Source organism: Bombina bombina, chromosome 5 (genome assembly GCF_027579735.1).
Source record: "Bombina bombina isolate aBomBom1 chromosome 5, aBomBom1.pri, whole genome shotgun sequence".
NCBI lineage: Eukaryota > Metazoa > Chordata > Amphibia > Anura > Bombinatoridae > Bombina > Bombina bombina.
In genome coordinates this window covers 518,567,927-518,584,611 of record NC_069503.1, presented here as the reverse complement: position 1 = coordinate 518,584,611, position 16,685 = coordinate 518,567,927, and the positions used below count along the sequence as shown (strand labels likewise).

General features: G+C 39.7%; 1 protein-coding gene across 1 annotated transcript in view; it reads right to left on the bottom strand.

The window, feature by feature from the left end:
* Positions 1 to 1,298: 1,298 nt before the first annotated feature.
* The window catches only part of NPSR1 (neuropeptide S receptor 1), a 763,169-nt gene continuing 747,782 nt past the window's right edge, over positions 1,299 to 16,685 (bottom strand). Inside the window, exon 9 of the mRNA XM_053715773.1 lies at positions 1,299 to 1,389. Coding sequence (XP_053571748.1) covers positions 1,299 to 1,389 — 91 coding nt within the window. The remainder of the gene's footprint in view (positions 1,390 to 16,685) is intronic.

Here is a 16,685-nt window from a genome sequence, read left to right as displayed (position 1 = left end):
CACGTCAAAGCAGCGCTTGTATTTGGCTGCGGTATGGAGCTCAACGCCACCATATCGCCCGTGCAAACCTGCTTTTTGCAAACTTGTAATAGCAGCGCAATAGGGAGATGAGCGGTGAAAATAACGTACACAAAATTAGCGAGCAGCCATAACATAAAAATTGCAAGCTCTAAATTCATGATTTCAATCATGAAGGTTTAATTTTGACTTTGATATCCCTCTAATTTCCCTTTAATAGAGCATATTTTTCTTTTAACACATGTCTTTTAATCCCTGTTTAATCTTTTTTACTTGTCTAAAGGTGCCTAGCATTGCTTTAATACTGTATGGCTAACAAGAGCATAACTAAACCTCACTGAGCCCCAGGGCAAACAATGTGGTGCCCCCCCCCCCCCATTTCAATAGCACCTTTTCTGGCTGTTTTTAAATAGCAAAAGATGAGCCTGTAGAAAGAGTAGGTTTTTACTTGGCTAGTGTGTGTCAGAGGATTTGCAAAGCCTTCCTGTACAAATGTGGTGGCAGGTTTTTCTGTGAAGCAACATTGTGGCAGCTATCTTGGAAACCCTGCCACCATACTGTAAAGCAGTGTTTCTCAACCGCGGCCCTCAAGTACCCCAACAGGCCATGTTTTCATTATAGCGGAACCAGTACACAGGTGAAATAATCAGCTTATGGGTGAGAGCAGGTTAGTAACCATGGTTACTGATCAGCTGATTTCACCTGTGCACTGTTTTAGCTGTAATAAAAACATGGCCTGTTGGGGTACTTGAAGACCGCTGTTGAGAAACACTGCTGTAAAGCTTGGTTTGCACAGAGAGGGGTCAGGCATGATGCAATTTGAGCAATGCTACTACTGATTGCAGGGCTCAATTGGGTCCCCTAATGGTGTGTACCCAGTTAAACCCCTGTAGTTATGCCCCTGATCTGGCCAATTACGCTTTAAAATATGTATATGAGAGTTAGGAAGGAAATCCATCATAAAATTAAAGAAAAAAAACCTTGATAACAACAATACTCACCTGAGCTCATTTGCCCAAAGATATGTGATACGTGAATAAGTATACAGTACATAGAGTACATACATGAAGTACTTAAGGCCTCAGTGTAAAAAGTTTAGAATGCATTTTGTCAGATAAGCAGACACATTGTTAAAAATTAGAGCATATTTAAAAAATAGGTACAATTTTTTTTGACAAATATGAAATGTTATTTACATCATACTATCACCCTCTAAAATGTACAAATTGTTGTGTCCATTTAAATGATGGTATTTCATTGCTTTAAAAAAAGTTCATGCTTTAGATATATTCTGGTCTTGATACAACTTGCATTTCAAATCCTTCTGTTTTATCTCTAAAAGTGCCAGCAAGCTTTCCTGAACTTCTGTACCTGAAATAAAATACAAAAATAAAAATACACATTATTTTAGACTAAAATAAAAATTAAAAGTTTAAATACTAGATTCCATTGTATTATATAATATATTAAAGGGACAGTAAACACAAACGCCTAGATTACGAGTCTTGCGTTAGCCTTAAAAAGCAGCGTTGAGAGGTCCCAACAATGCTTTTTAATGCCCGCTGGTATTACGAGTCTGGCAGGTACAGGTGTACCGCTCACTTTTTTTCTGCAACTCGAGCATACCGCAAATCCACTTACGTCAATTGCGTATCCCATCTTTTCAATGGGACTTGCATAACGCCGGTATTACAAGTCTTGTAAAAAGTGAGCGGTACAGCCTCTCCTGTCAAGACTGATACCGCATTTAAAAGTCAGTAGTTAAGAATTTTATGGGCTAGCGCCGTAGTATAAAACTCTAAACTAAAGTGCTAAAAAGTACACTAACACCCATAAACTACTTATTAACCCCTAAACCGAGCCCCCCCCCCACATCGCAAACACTATATTAAAATTTTTAACCCCTAATCTGCCTAACCGGACATCGCCACCAATTCAATAAATGTATTAACCCCTAAACCGCCGCACTCCCGCCTCGCAAACACTTGTTAAATATTATTAACCCCTAATCTGCCGTCCCTAACATCGCAGACACCTACCTACATTTATTAACCCCTAATCTGCCGACCCCAACGTTGCCGCCACTATATTAAATTTATTAAACCCAAAATCTAAGTCTAACCCTAACCCTAACACCCCCCTAACTTAAATATAATTTGAAAAAATCGAAATAAAATTACTACAATTAAATAAATTATTCCTATTTAAAACTAAATACTTACCTATAAAATAAACCCTAAAATAGCTACAATATAACTAATAATTACATTGTAGCTAGCTTAGGGTTTATTTTTATTTTACAGGCAACTTTGTATTTATTTTAACTAGGTACAATAGTTATTAAATAGTTATTAACTATTTAATAACTTCCTAGTTAAAATAAATACAAATATACCTGTAAAATAAATCCTAACCTAAGTTACAATTACACCTAACACTACACTATAATTAAATAAATTACCTAAATTAACTACAATTAATTACAATTAAATTAAATAAACTAAATTACGAAAAAAACAAATTACAGAAAATAATAAAATAATTACAAGTTTTTTAAACTAATTACACCTAATCTAATCCCCCTAATAAAAAAAATCAATAAAAAAAAAAAATCCCTACCCTATACTAAATTACAAATAGCCCTAAAAAGGGCTTTTTGCAGGGCATTGCTCCAAAAGTAATCAGCTCTTTTACCTGTAAAAAAAAAGACAATACCCCCCCAACAATAAAACCCACCACCCACACAACCAAGCCTACTCTAAAACCCACCCAATCCCCCCTTAATACAACCTAACACTAACCCCTTGAAGATCACCCAACCTTGAGACGTCTTCACCCAACCGGGCAGAAGTGGTCCTCCAGACGGTCCAAAGTCTTCATCCTATCCGGGCAGAAGAGGTCCTCCAGATGGGCAGAAGTCTTCATCCAGGCGGAATCTTCTATCTTCATCCATCCGGAGCTGAGCGGGTCCATCTTCAAGACATCCGACGCGGAGTATCCTCTTCCATCGACGGCGACTGGAACAATGACGGGTCCTTTAAATCAGTGTTTTTCAACCAGTGTGCCGTGGCACACTAGTGTGCCGTGAGAGATCCTCAGGTGTGCCGCGGCAGACTGACAACAGTGCGGGGGTGTCCCTCTTTCAAATTTTGAAATATTGGGAGGTATGTGACAGGCTCATCCAGCATCATTTACAACCATGACATTGACTTTCATTCACAGACAATCATTATGATTGTTTGTGAATGAATGTCAATATGTAATGTATAGTTTGTAGGAGGCATGGCATGACAGCACAGTACAGTGTGTATATATATATATATATATATAAGCAAATTCTGGTCACCAAGCACTCACGTTATGCATAAATTGCCTAGGTGCAGTACATATAAGTATTACAAGCAGAAAAGCAGAGACCGCACTCATAGGTTTTATTTCACCACCACAGTGGACTATAATAAATCAGTAACGTTTCGGGGTTTCCCCCTTTGTCAAACATAACATATAATAGATAATAAACCCCTTATATACACAAATAATCTCTTACCCCCAGGTGCACACATCCAGCTCTGCCTGCGCCGGGCTTCCGACAGCGTGTACCCAGTGCAACTGCGCATGCGCGAGGCAGCGCTACAGAAAACCCAGCAGGCCAACTGCAAAGAAAAAGCAAAGTAAAAATTACCGTAACATAGCAACGGTAATGCATTATGACACATACAAGGAAACAGTGTTGTAAGCATAGAATGTACAAAGCGCCCCGCTTATATTTGTAACTTAACTCCCTCTATATTCAATTTATTAGATATCACAAAACTAATATATACCTCAGAAACATATTTGTCTTATACTGGCATTTTAGCCCGGTATCTGAGGAAAAGGGGGAGGGGGCGGGGGACTTAATAATGACAGCAATGTGCTCACTACTGGTAAGTATATATAGAGGGACTTAAGGCCATATAGATAACTCTCTGGATCAAACATAGGACTGAGACTAATATCCTGGGACCAGTATAAATAGCTAGCTCCTTCACAGTTAAGGATGTAATTTAGATACAATTATAATTATATGCTTACAACACTGTTTCCTTGTATGTGTCATAATGCATTACCGTTGCTATGTTACGGTAATTTTTACTTTGCTTTTTCTTTGCAGTTGGCCTGCTGGGTTTTCCGTAGCGCTGCCTCGCGCATGCGCAGTTGCGCTGGCTACACGCTGTCAGAAGCCCGGCGCAGGCAGAGCTGGATGTGTGCACCTGGGGGTAAGAGATTATTTGTGTATATAAGGGGTTTATTATGTATTATATGTTATGTTTGACAAAGGGGGAAACCCCGAAACGTTACTGATTTATTAAAGTCCACTGTGGTGGTGAAATAAGACCTATGAGTGCGGTCTCTGCTTTTCTGCTTATATATATATATACTGTATATATATCCTGTATTGGGCTACAATGTGTGATTTTGTTAAATTTTGGGATGGTGGTGTGCCACAGGATTTTTTAATGTAAAAAAGTGTGCCACGGCAAAAAAAAGGTTGCAAATCACTGCTTTAAATGACGTCATCCAAGATGGCGTCCCTTCACTTCCGATTGGCTGATAGAATTCTATCAGCCAATCGGAATTAAGGTAGAAAAAATCCTATTGGCTGATCCAATCAGCCAATAGGATTGAAGTTCAATCCTATTGGCTGATTAGAACAGCCAATAGGATTGAACTTGCATACTATTGGCTGATTGGAACAGCCAATAGAATGCGAGCTCAATCCTATTGGCTGATTGGATCAGCCATTAGGATTATTTCTACCTTAATTCCGAATTCTATCAGCCAATCGGAATTGAAGGGACGCCATCTTGGATGACATCATTTAAAGGACCCGTCATTGTTCCAGTCGCCGTCGATGGAAGAGGATGCTCCGCGTCGGATGTCTTGAAGATGTACCCGCTCCACTCCGGATGGATGAAGATAGAAGATGCTGCCTGGATGAAGACTTATGGCCGTCTGGAGGACCACTTCTGCCCGGTTGGGTGAAGACTTCTCAAGGTAGGGTGATCTTCAAGGGGGTAGTGTTAGGTTTTATTAAGGGGGGATTGGGTGGGTTTTAGAGTAGGGTTGGGTGTGTGGGGGGTAGGTTGTAATGTTGGGGGGTATTGTCTTTTTTTTTACAGGTAAAAGAGCTGATTACTTTGGGGCAATGCCCCGCAAAAGCCCTTTTAAGGGCTATTTTTAATTTAGTATAGTGAAGGGATTTTTATTATTTTGGGGGGCTTTTTTATTTTATTAGGGGGATTAGATTAGGTGTAATTAGTTTAAAAAACTTGTAATTATTTTATTATTTTCTGTAATTTAGTGGGGTTTTTTTGTAATCTAGTTTATTTAATTTAATTGTAATTAATTGTAGCTAATTTAGGTAATTTATTTAATTATAGTGTAGTGTTAGGTGTAATTGTAACTTAGGTTAGGATTTATTTTACAGGTAAATTTGTATTTATTTTAACTAGGAAGTTATTAAATAGTTAATAACTATTTAATAACTATTGTACCTAGTTAAAATAAAAATAAAGTTGCCTGTAAAATACAAATAAATCCTAAACTAGCTACAATGTAACTATTAGTTATATTGTAGCTAGATTAGATTTTATTTTATAGGTAAGTATTTAGTTTTAAATAGGAATCATTTATTTAATAATAGTAATTTTATTTAGATTTATTTAAATTATATTTAAGTTAGTGGGGTGCTAGGGTTAGACTTAGGTTTAGGGGTTAATAACTTTATTATAGTGGCTGTGATGTTGGGGGCGGCAGATTAGGGTTTAATAATTGTAGATAGGTTGCGACGACAATGGGGAAGGCAGAATAGGGGTTAATAACTATAAAGTAGGTGTCTGCGATGTTGGGGGCGACAGATTAGGTGTTCATAAGTATAATGTAGGTGGCGGCGGTGTCTGGAGCGGCAGATTAGGGGTTAATAATATAATGTAGGTTACGGCGATGTCAGGGGTGGCAGATTAGGGGTTAATTAGTGTAAGATTAGGGGTGTTTAGACTCGGGGTTCATGTTAGGGTGTTAGTTGTAGACATAAAAAGTCTTTCCCCATAGAAATCAATGGGGCTGCGTTAGGAGCTGAACGCTGCTTTTTTGCAGGTGTTAGACTTTTTTTCAGCCGAATCAGCCCCATTGATTCCTATGGGGATATCATGCACTAGCATGTTTTTACAGCTTACAGCTACCGTAAGCAGCGCTGGTATTGAGATGAGATGTGGAGCTAAATTTTGCTCTACACTCACTTTTTTGCGGCTAACGGGTTTGCGGGTTTCTAAAGGCCCGTAATACCAGCGCTGTCTGTGGTGAGCGGTAAGGAAAAAACTGTGCGTTAGCACCGCACACCATTACCGACAAAAACTCGTAATCTAGGTGATAGTAATTACATTTTTGTTTTCATGCTTAGAATAGCATATCAGCCACGTCTAAACATTTTTAAAACAAACATATTTTTTGCTGCAATAGTTTCTTCAATAGCCAAACTCTACCCATTTGTCTTATTTTGAGGAGCTAATCTGGGTTTGAGTCTGTATTGTTTTGCAGTTATCTGTTTAAGAGAATTAGGGCATGGCATGTAGCACGGTTAGCCTTGAAAAGTCAGCAGGGTGCATTTCCAGCTCTGAGAATTAGAAAATCCATAATTTTCATAGCTAAATTACATGTAAAAGGGAGAAAATAAAAAATATACGCATATATAAAATTGTTTTCCTACACATAACTAAACCATTTATATTGAAACCTCAGTCTGTTTCTTGTCCTGTTAACCCCTTCTCTACTGGGACTTTCAGTGAAATACCAGATAATTTTTAGCATTTTTGCTATCATTCCATTTAAACAGAAATAGAGCCTTGTTTTTTTTTATTTACCTGTCAAAACTGTATATATAATTTTAAGTAGACAACCCAAGGTATTGATCTAGGCCCATTTTGGTATATTTCATGCCACCATTTCACTGCCAAATGCGAGCAAATAAAAAAAATCATTAACTTTTTCACAAACGTTGGGTTGCTATCTGAAATTGTTTAAATACCACTTGTGCAATCATGGCACAAATGGTTGTAAAAGCTTCTCTGGGATTCCCTTTCTTCAGAAATAGCATTTTTGGTAATTAGGCCACTAATTGCAGCTGTACACCACACTTCTATTATTCCCGGCAGTGAAGGGGTTTATCAGGTAGCTTGTAATGTTAATTTTAGTTTTTGTGTAGAGATTAACCTCCTACCTGATCCCTCCCAAACAGCTCACCAGTTAGAGACCCCCCACACCCCCACTTTTTTGTAGCGTAGCACCCCTTCCCTCCCTCTTCCCTTTATTTGTTATTTACTGCAGTGTAGGCCCTCCCCACTCCCTTCCCCCGCTGCTGCTGGGCCACCCAATCACCTCCTAGATTCCCTCCCAAACCTCCCACCAGCACCAGCAGATGATCGCTTCACACAGCGACACAGAGAGTGTCACTTTGTGTAACGATCTGTCATCTGCCCTCATATGGAACCGGAGCACCGTTCGTGATCCGGTTCCATATGCGGGCAGATGCATGGAGCTCAGGAACTCCAGCTATATATATGTTGTGCGGTACGATAGCCAAAGTACCGCACAACATATATACGTCCAAATAGGTGAAGGGTTTAAGGCTTGTTACCTAGCATTGAAATGTACACACATTGTTTTGCCTTTGTGCGCTATAATATACTGCTTAAACATATAATGGTTTTGTTCCCTAAAAAGAGATTTTAGTTCACCCAGCATACTTAACCCTTTAACTGCTGAACCATTTCCACCCTTGTGCTGAGCTGTTTTGCAGTTTTTAGATTCTGCTCACATTTAGACTGTACTTTAGGCCATTTATCAGTGAGAAATCCACATATATTATATATCTTTTTTTTCAGGAGACACAGCAGATTCAAACTGTATCATTATTTTTTTTAACATCATGACAAGTGACAAACCTGCATCAAAAAGTGTAAACAAAATTAAAATTTTAATAAGAATGGCTATAAACAACAGTGTGTGTGTTTTCCCTAAACTCTGTAGTATAAAGATGGACTTAGGGGCGCGTCTAGGTGGCGACCATGATCGGTTGCAATATCTAGGGCTCCTAGACTGCTATTTGATTAATCCGCCAATTATAGCAGCATTTCTGCAGCATCCATTGAAATAAACCTCAGCTGTAAAGAGAGTGAGAATCAGAGATTAGAACTATCCTAAACTTGCAGAGCATGGTACATAACTAAGGGTATATAGCAGGCCTAAAACATTGTATTTCTTTTTCTATGGACCCCATGTGAAACAATAAAGGTCTTTTTTAAATTTTGGAGGCTGGAATAACCTTTTTTGCTGATTGAATTACTATTGGGAAGTGGCAGGTCCTTTATTCCGTGCCCCATAAGCCAAATGACAGTGCTGTTTTCCAAACCGTTTTAAGAACTTGACAATGCAGAGCTACCCGCTTCTCACCTGATGATTGACTTTGAAACTGTGATGGGAATGGAGACTCTTCCCTGATTCAACAATGGAGAACTTTTCCCTTTCTGACTTCTGTAAGGCAGGTAAGGTAGCTACCGAGAAGCTGAGATTTTTTAGATCCCCAATGCCGGAGCTCTTACATTTGATTGGTGGGGTCAACCCTATTCATTCACCCCTAGCGTCAGCTGTTGGGAGGGGAACCTCGTCCTGTTTTTGAACACCGGGGATCGATGGAAACTTTACTTTATTGTGATCTCATGAGATTTCACTGAAATCATAAACTGAGTAGAGAAATAACATGACTTTGCCTGCACATGCTAGATGCACATCCCTTGCAAATCATGGGACTAGCATTATAATTGGCTGCTTAAAGGGACTTGAAACCAATTTTTTTTCTTTAACATTTTAGAAAGAGCGCACAATTTTAAACAACTTTCTAATTTACTTCTATGATCTAATTTGCTTCATTCTCTTGATATACTTTGCTGGAAAGCATATCTAGATAGGCTCAGTAGCTGCTGATTGGAGGCTGCACATACATGCCTCATGTGATTGGCTCACCCATGTGCATGGCTATTTCTTCAACAAAGGATATCTAAAGAATGAAGCAAAATTAAATAATAGAAGTTAATTGAAATGTTGTTTAAAATTGTATTCTCTACCAGAATCATGAAAGAAAATGTTTGGGTTTATTGTCCCTTTATAGTCGCTTTACAATGGGATGTGGCTACTGAGGAAATTTTGAGGTAAAATATCTTCTTTTTTTACATAGAGATGTTCAGGTGATATTTTCTAGTCAGCCTACTATAGTTATGCTACTTTTCTTTCAAGTGCTTCAACATTTGTGTATCATGTACCTTTAAGGAAAGTGTATTGATTTACTTTTACAATATGGTTTCAGGGTTTCCAAGATGGCAGCTATGGTTTCACTGTTCAGAAAAAACAGCCACCATATTTGTACAGAAAGGCTGCATAGATCATCTGACACAGACTAACCAAGGGGACAGAAAGATTCCTATTCATAGAGAAAAAGCTCCTATTTCTCCCAAGTGTCTGCCAGCTCAGCTTCTTCTTATTGCAAACAGTCAGACCCTGCAGGGTCTAGTTATCTCCCTGGTCTCAACTAAACTATGAGTGCATCTATCATTAGGTAGGAGACATACAAACCATGTGTGCAACAGTAGTTAGTACAGCAGAGCTGTGGTAGTTCCCTGCTGAAACACAGCACTACCTGCTGCAGCTAACGGTCCATCTACAGGTTGTTCATATACCATTGCAATAAACACTGCTGCCATATAGTTCTCAACACATGCACACTCGTAAGCCTACCTCAGTATGCTCTAATTTAAAGTTTTAACCAAGAAGATCAAGAGAAAGACATAAATTGTACACTCTGGGGCCGATTTATCAATGTCTGGTGGACATGATCAGCTGTAGCGGATCATGTCAGCCAGACATCGCTGAATGCCGACAGCATACGCTGTCGGTATTTAACGTTGCACAAGCAGTTCTGGTGAACTGCTTGTTCAATGCCGCCCCCTGCAGATTGGCGGCCAATCGGGCGCTAGCAGGGGGTGTCAATCAGCCCGATCGTACACGCCGATTTATCAATGTCTGGCGGACATGATCCGCTGTAGAGGATCATGTCCGCCAGACATCGCTGAATGCCGACAGCATACGCTATCGGCATTTAACATTACATAAGCAGTTCTGGTGAACTGCTTTTTCAATGCCGTCCCCTGCAGATTCGCTAACTATCGGCTGCTAGCAGGGAGTGTCAATCAACCCGATCGTACACAATCGGGCGGATTTCTGTCCGCCGCCTCAGAGGAGGAGTATAAGTTAAGGAGCAGCGGTCTTAAAGGATCGTGCAGAAACATGGGTATTTGGCCCCATTCAGGCCATGATAAATCGGCCCCTCTATCTGAATTATGAAAATGTAATCCTTGCTTACATGTCCCTTTAAACAAGAGCAAATGTTGATGTACATTTGTCTGTAAGTGGCCACAGCAAAGGGGCCAGAAATATGTACTTTACTAGGCTTTAAGGCGGCGCATCCCTAAAATACTTCCCATTTACAAAACCTTGTAGATAGGGCTAACAGAATGAGTGTGCTCAATTACTTTATAAAAGGGGGTAATGTAGAAAAAGGAGTGTTGTAATTTTGGACATCATTCCACATTTCAAGAATGAAGACCAGTGTAGATTTGTTTTCATTTTAATTGCAATGAATGCCAACCAAATTGTATTCATTGTACAACCTTTGAAAATGGGCGTTATGCTTAAAGGGACAATCAACTCCAAATTTTTTATTGTTTAACAAAATAGATAATGCCGTTATTACCCATTCCCCAGTTTTGCACTGCCAACATGGTTATATAAATATACTTTTGACCACTGTAATTACCACTTCTGACAGCCCCCTGATCACACAACTATTTATTTATTATCTATTGACTTGCATTTTAGCCAATTAGTGCAGTGTCATCCACAACTTTGCGAGATAGAGCACAATGTTTTCTATATGGCCCACGGATTAACAGTCTCCTGTTGTGAAAAGCAAATAAAAAAGCATGTGATAAGAGGCTGTCTGTAGTGGCTTAGAAACAGGCAGAAATTTAGAGGTTTAAATGTTATAAAGTATTTTAATGTAATAATGTTGGTTGTGCAAAGCTGGGGAATGGGTAGTAAAGACACTGTCTATCTTTTTAAACAATAATAATTTTGGTATTAAATGTCTAACGGGACAAGATACCCAAATCTTGAAGCACTTGAAAGTGATGCAGCATAGCTGTAAAAACGGATTAGAAAATATCACCTGAAAATCTCTATGTAAAAAAGGAAGATATTTTATCTCAAAATTTCCTAAGTATTAACACCCGACTGTAAAGATACTTTAATGAGATAGTAAGCATAAAAAAATATGTTATGCTTACCTGATAAATGTCTTTCTTTCCGGATATGGAGAGTCCACAACGTAATTCAATTACTAGTGGGAATATCACTCCTAGCCAGCAGGAGGAGGCAAAGAGCACCACAGCAAAGCTGTTAAGTATCACTCCCCTTCTCACCCATCCCCAGTCATTTGACTGACGGGAAATGGAAAAGGAATAACACAAAGGTGTAGAGGTGCCTGAGGTTTTGTAAAAAATAACTGTCTTAATAAAGGGTGGGGTCGTGGACTCTCCATATCCGGAAAGAAAGAAATTTATCAGGTAAGCACACATTTTGTTTTCTTTTCTAAGATATGGAGAGTCCACAACGTCATTCAATTACTAGTGGGAACCAATACCCAAGCTAGAGGACACAGAATGAACATGGAGTGAGAACAAGACAGGCAGACCTAAACAGAAGGCACCACTGCTTGAAGAACCTTTCTCCCAAAAGAGGCCTCAGCTGAGGCAAAAGTATCAAATTTGGAAAAAGTATGTAGAGAGGACCAAGTTGCAGCTTTGCAAATCTGTTCCACAGAAGCTTCATTTTTGAAAGCCCAAGAAGAGGAGACAGCCCTAGTGGAATGAGCTGTAATTCTCTCAGGAGGCTGCTGTCCAGCAGTCTCATAAGGAAAACTAATCATACTTCTTAACCAGAGGGAAAGAGAAGTAAAAGTAGCCTTCTGACCCTTATGCTTTCCTGAGAAAAAAAACAAACAGAGCAAAAGACTGTCAAAAATCATTAGTCACCTGTAGGTAGAATTTCAGAGCACCAACAACATCCAAATTGTGCAACAGGCGTTCTTTATGAGAAGAAGGATTGGGACAGAGAGAAGGAACAACAATTTCCTGATTAATATTTCTATCCAAAACCACTTTAGGAAGAAAGCCCAGTTTAGTACGAAGAACCGCCTTATCCGCATGAAAGATAAGGCAAATCTTACTGCAAAGCCGAGGGTTACGAAACTCTCCGAGCAGAAGAGATACCAATAAGAAACAAAACCTTCCAAGATAGCAACTTAATATCTATGGAATGCATTGGCTCAAACTGAGCTTTGCTGCAAAATTTTAAGAACAAGATTAAGGCTCCAAAGAGGAGCAACAGGTTTAAGCACAGGCCTAATTGTGAGCAGGGCCTGACAAAAAGATTGAACATCTGGTACATCCACCAGACGCTTGTGTAACAAAATAGATAATGCAGAAATCTGACCTTTCAGATAACTGACAACCCTTTCTCCAGACCTTCCTGGAGAAAAGACAAAATTCTAGGAATCCTGACCCTACTCCAAGAGTAGCCCTTAGATTCACACCAATAAAGGTATTTACACTATACCTTATGGTAACATTTTCAAGTAATAGGCTTGCGATCCTGGATCATGGTCTCAATGACTGACTCAGAAACTCCACGCTTAGCCAGAACATAATCGTTCAATCTCCAAGCAGTCAGCTTCAGAGAAACAAGATTTGGATGGAGGAATGGACCCCAAGTTAGATGGTCCTTCCTCAGAGGAAACCTCCAAGAAGGCCGAGATGACATCTTCACTAGGTCTGCATACCAGATCCTGTGAGGCCATGCAAGAGCTATTAGATTTACTGATGCTCTCTCTTGTTTGATATGAGCAATAACTCAGGGAAGGAGCGCAAATGGAGAAAACAGGTATGCTAGACCGAAATCCAGAGGAACCACCAGAGCATCTATCAGAGCAGCCTTAAGATCTCTTGACCTTAAACTGTACCTTGGAAGCTTGGAATTCTGCTGAAACGCCATCACATCAAATTTCAGAACCCCCCATTTGAGGGTTAACCTGGAGAACACCTCAGGATGGAGAGCCCACTCCCCGGGATGAAATGCCTGTCTGCTCAGGAAATCTGCTTTCCAGTTGTCCACTCCAGGAATGCGGATTGCAGATAGACAACAATTGTGAGCTTCCGACCACTGAATAATCCGTGCCACCTCCTTCATGGCTAAGGAACTCCGAATTCCTCCCTGGTGGTTGATGTAAGCCACTGACGTGATATTGTCCGACTGAAATCTGATAAACCAGGCTAAAGACAATTAAGGCCAAGCCATCAGATTATTATAAATCGCTCTCAACTCCCAGATGTTTATGGGGAGGCTGGCATCCGTGATCACAATCACCCAGGAAGGTCTCCAGAAACATGTGCCCTGAGACAGATGGTCCCGAGAAAGCCACCACGGGAGACAGTCTCTTGTCGACTGGTCTAGATCTATCCTCTGAGACGGATCCAAATGGTCTCCATTCCATTGTCTGAGCATGCATAATTGCAGAGCTCTCAAATGGAATTGAGCAAAGGGAATAATGTCCATGGAGCGACCATCAGACCATTTACCTCCATACATTGAGCCACTGATGGCCGAATAGTAGACTGAAGATAGAGGCAAAAGGAGAGAACTTTGGATTTTCTGACCTCCATCAGAAAAAATGTCATAGATAGGGAATCTATTATGGTCCCTAAGAAAACCACCCTTGTAGCTGGAACAAGGGAACTCTTTTCCAGATTCACTTTCCAACCGTGGGAACGTAGAAAAGACAACAAGATCTCTGTATAAGAGTTTCCTTGTTGAAAAGATGGCACCTGAACCAATATGTCATCCATGTCTGGTGCCACTGCAATTCCCCAAGACCTGATCACTGCCAAGAGAGCTCTCAGAACCTTTGAGAAAATTCTGGGAGTTGTGGCAAGTCCAAACGGAAGAACCCCAAACTGAAAGTGTTTAGGCGAATCTCAGGAATTTGTGATGATCCCTGTGGATGGGAACATGACGATACGCATCCTTTAGGTCTATGGTCGTCAGGAACTGACCCTCTTGGACCAAAGGAAGAATGGAATGAACGGTTTCCATTTTGAAGGATGGTACCCTGAGAGACTTGATGAGGCACTTTAGGTTTAAAATGGCTCACAAAGTTCCCTCTTTTTTAGGAACCACAAACAGATTTTAATAGAATCCTTGACCCTGTTTCCTTACTGGAACTGGAACAATCACTCCCAGGGAGGACAGGTCCTGAATGCAGTTCAAGAATGCCTCTCTTTTTACCTGGTCTGCAGATAATCTTGAGAGGTGGAATCTGCCCCTGGGAGGGAAATTTTTTAATTCTATTTTGTAACTCTGAGATACTATGACCACAGCCCAAGGATCTGGGACATCTCGTTTCCACGCTTGACCAAACAGGGAAGGTCTGCCCCCCACTTGATCCGTTCGGCTCCATACGGAGCTGGATAAATTTGCCCCATTGTCTCAACATACATAATGTGCCTGCACACTGCAAAAAAAATTCTGTATAAAGGATTTTAAAAATGTCCCCATCTACTGCATATGACATATTCTTCTGAAGTGCAAGTCTCCAAGACCTAGAAGACAAAAGCACTTACCTGCAGTTTAGCTGTCTGGCAGGTAGACAGCTCACAAGGCGTGAAAGGACACATACTCCTTACAGAGACCTGTAGAAAAAGAAAGAACAGAGTAACCAACTCTGGCTTTCTGTACCATGGGAAGCAATGTGTTAGGAAACAAAGCAAGGACTACCTCACAACTTCCTAACTGCTTAAAAGCCACCAATACTCTACTGAAGAGATTGACGTGGACTCAGCTAAACCCAAATCCTTGCTTGCAGGAAAAAGTACCCGAAAAAGGAATTCATTTCTTCAGACACCAAACAAAAGATTTGTGAGTTTTTAGCCCCAAAGTTATACTTACCTTGTTCTCTCTCCAGGTTCTTCTGATCAGATCTTCTTTTTAAAAGTGATTTGTGCTATTGAACTAAATGTAGTGCTCTCCTGCTACCAGGCCAGCGCGGGAGAGCACTCCATTTAGTTCAAATGCGTGATCGGCCACCCGCAAATCACTTTGAAAAAAAAAAAACCTGATAAGAAAAGCCTGGTGAGGAAACAAGGTAAATATACTTCTGAAGGCCAAAAATTCTCAAATCTTGTTTTTTTTTCAAGCTGCACTAAGATAGTTTTAGGTTTACTGCCTCTTTCAGCAGCCAATCATGACGCTAGACCTAGGACATACAAGAGAGCACGCATCTGGCATGTGCAGGCACAGTCATGTTATTTTCCTATTCAGTTTAAGGAAGTTTACTATGAAATCTCACAAGCTTTCAGTGGAATCTCATGAGATCATAGCAAAGCAAAGCATGACCTCAGCACTGCTGATGCTGATTTGTTATTTTTTTTTTTCAATTGCAGCAGGACAGCAGCTGAACTGTAACTGTTCCCAGAGCGCTTGCTCTGGTGAGCTGAAGAAATTGTTACAGTTATGCTGCATTACTTTCAAGTGATTTAGCATATGAGTATTATGTCCCTTTAAAGCAGGGATGGGGAACCATGGCACTCCTGATAATGTTTCAGAACTACATTACCCACGATGCTTAGGCACTCTGAAGTCTAGTTGAGTATCATAGGAAATGTAGTTCTGAAACATTTGGAAGGCCAAGGTTCCCCATCCCTGCTTTAAAGGACATGAAACCCAAAATGATTCAGATAGAGGATAAAATTATAAACAACTTTCCAATTTACTTTTATTATCAATTAGTTCCATTCTTGTTATTCTTTGTTCTTGGAGGAGCAATGCACAACTGAGAGCTAGCTGAACACATCCGCTCCTTAGCCTTACATGCTCCATATGAATGGTGAACATTTCATTTTAACGTCTATACTCCTTTAATTTTGAGATAAAGGAATACAAATGGTAATATATAGAAAATATAAAAATAATTCCTCTTTAAATTGACTCCAGAGAATCTTTATTACTTAGTCACATGAAACGATTTTGTGCTTTGCTCCAGTTAATTTTACAGTTTGGTTTATAAGCTTCCAAATTCAATCCCAAGGAGGCCAGAAAGTTATGGATTTCCCTAATTGCTAAGCTAGTGATTCTATGATTAACATCCTTTTCTTTCACAGGAACATAACATATACAAAATTATATATATATATATCCTGATCTGTTGGAGGCCTTTGAAGATTAAAATTACAAATTATTTTGACAGCCTCTGGCTATCATAAATTTTAAAGGATACACATTTATTATAAAGTAATTTTGCATTACAAGTTATGGTGCATATTTATTGTAATGAACCGAGAATGTAGATGTGCCAAGAATTCATTTTTTTAGAATTAAAATCAATAATAAATATTTTAAAATTACATACTCTAATTTGCTAGAGCGGGGGTTCTTAAAGCTTTTTCCCAAGTCCCAGTGGTATGATA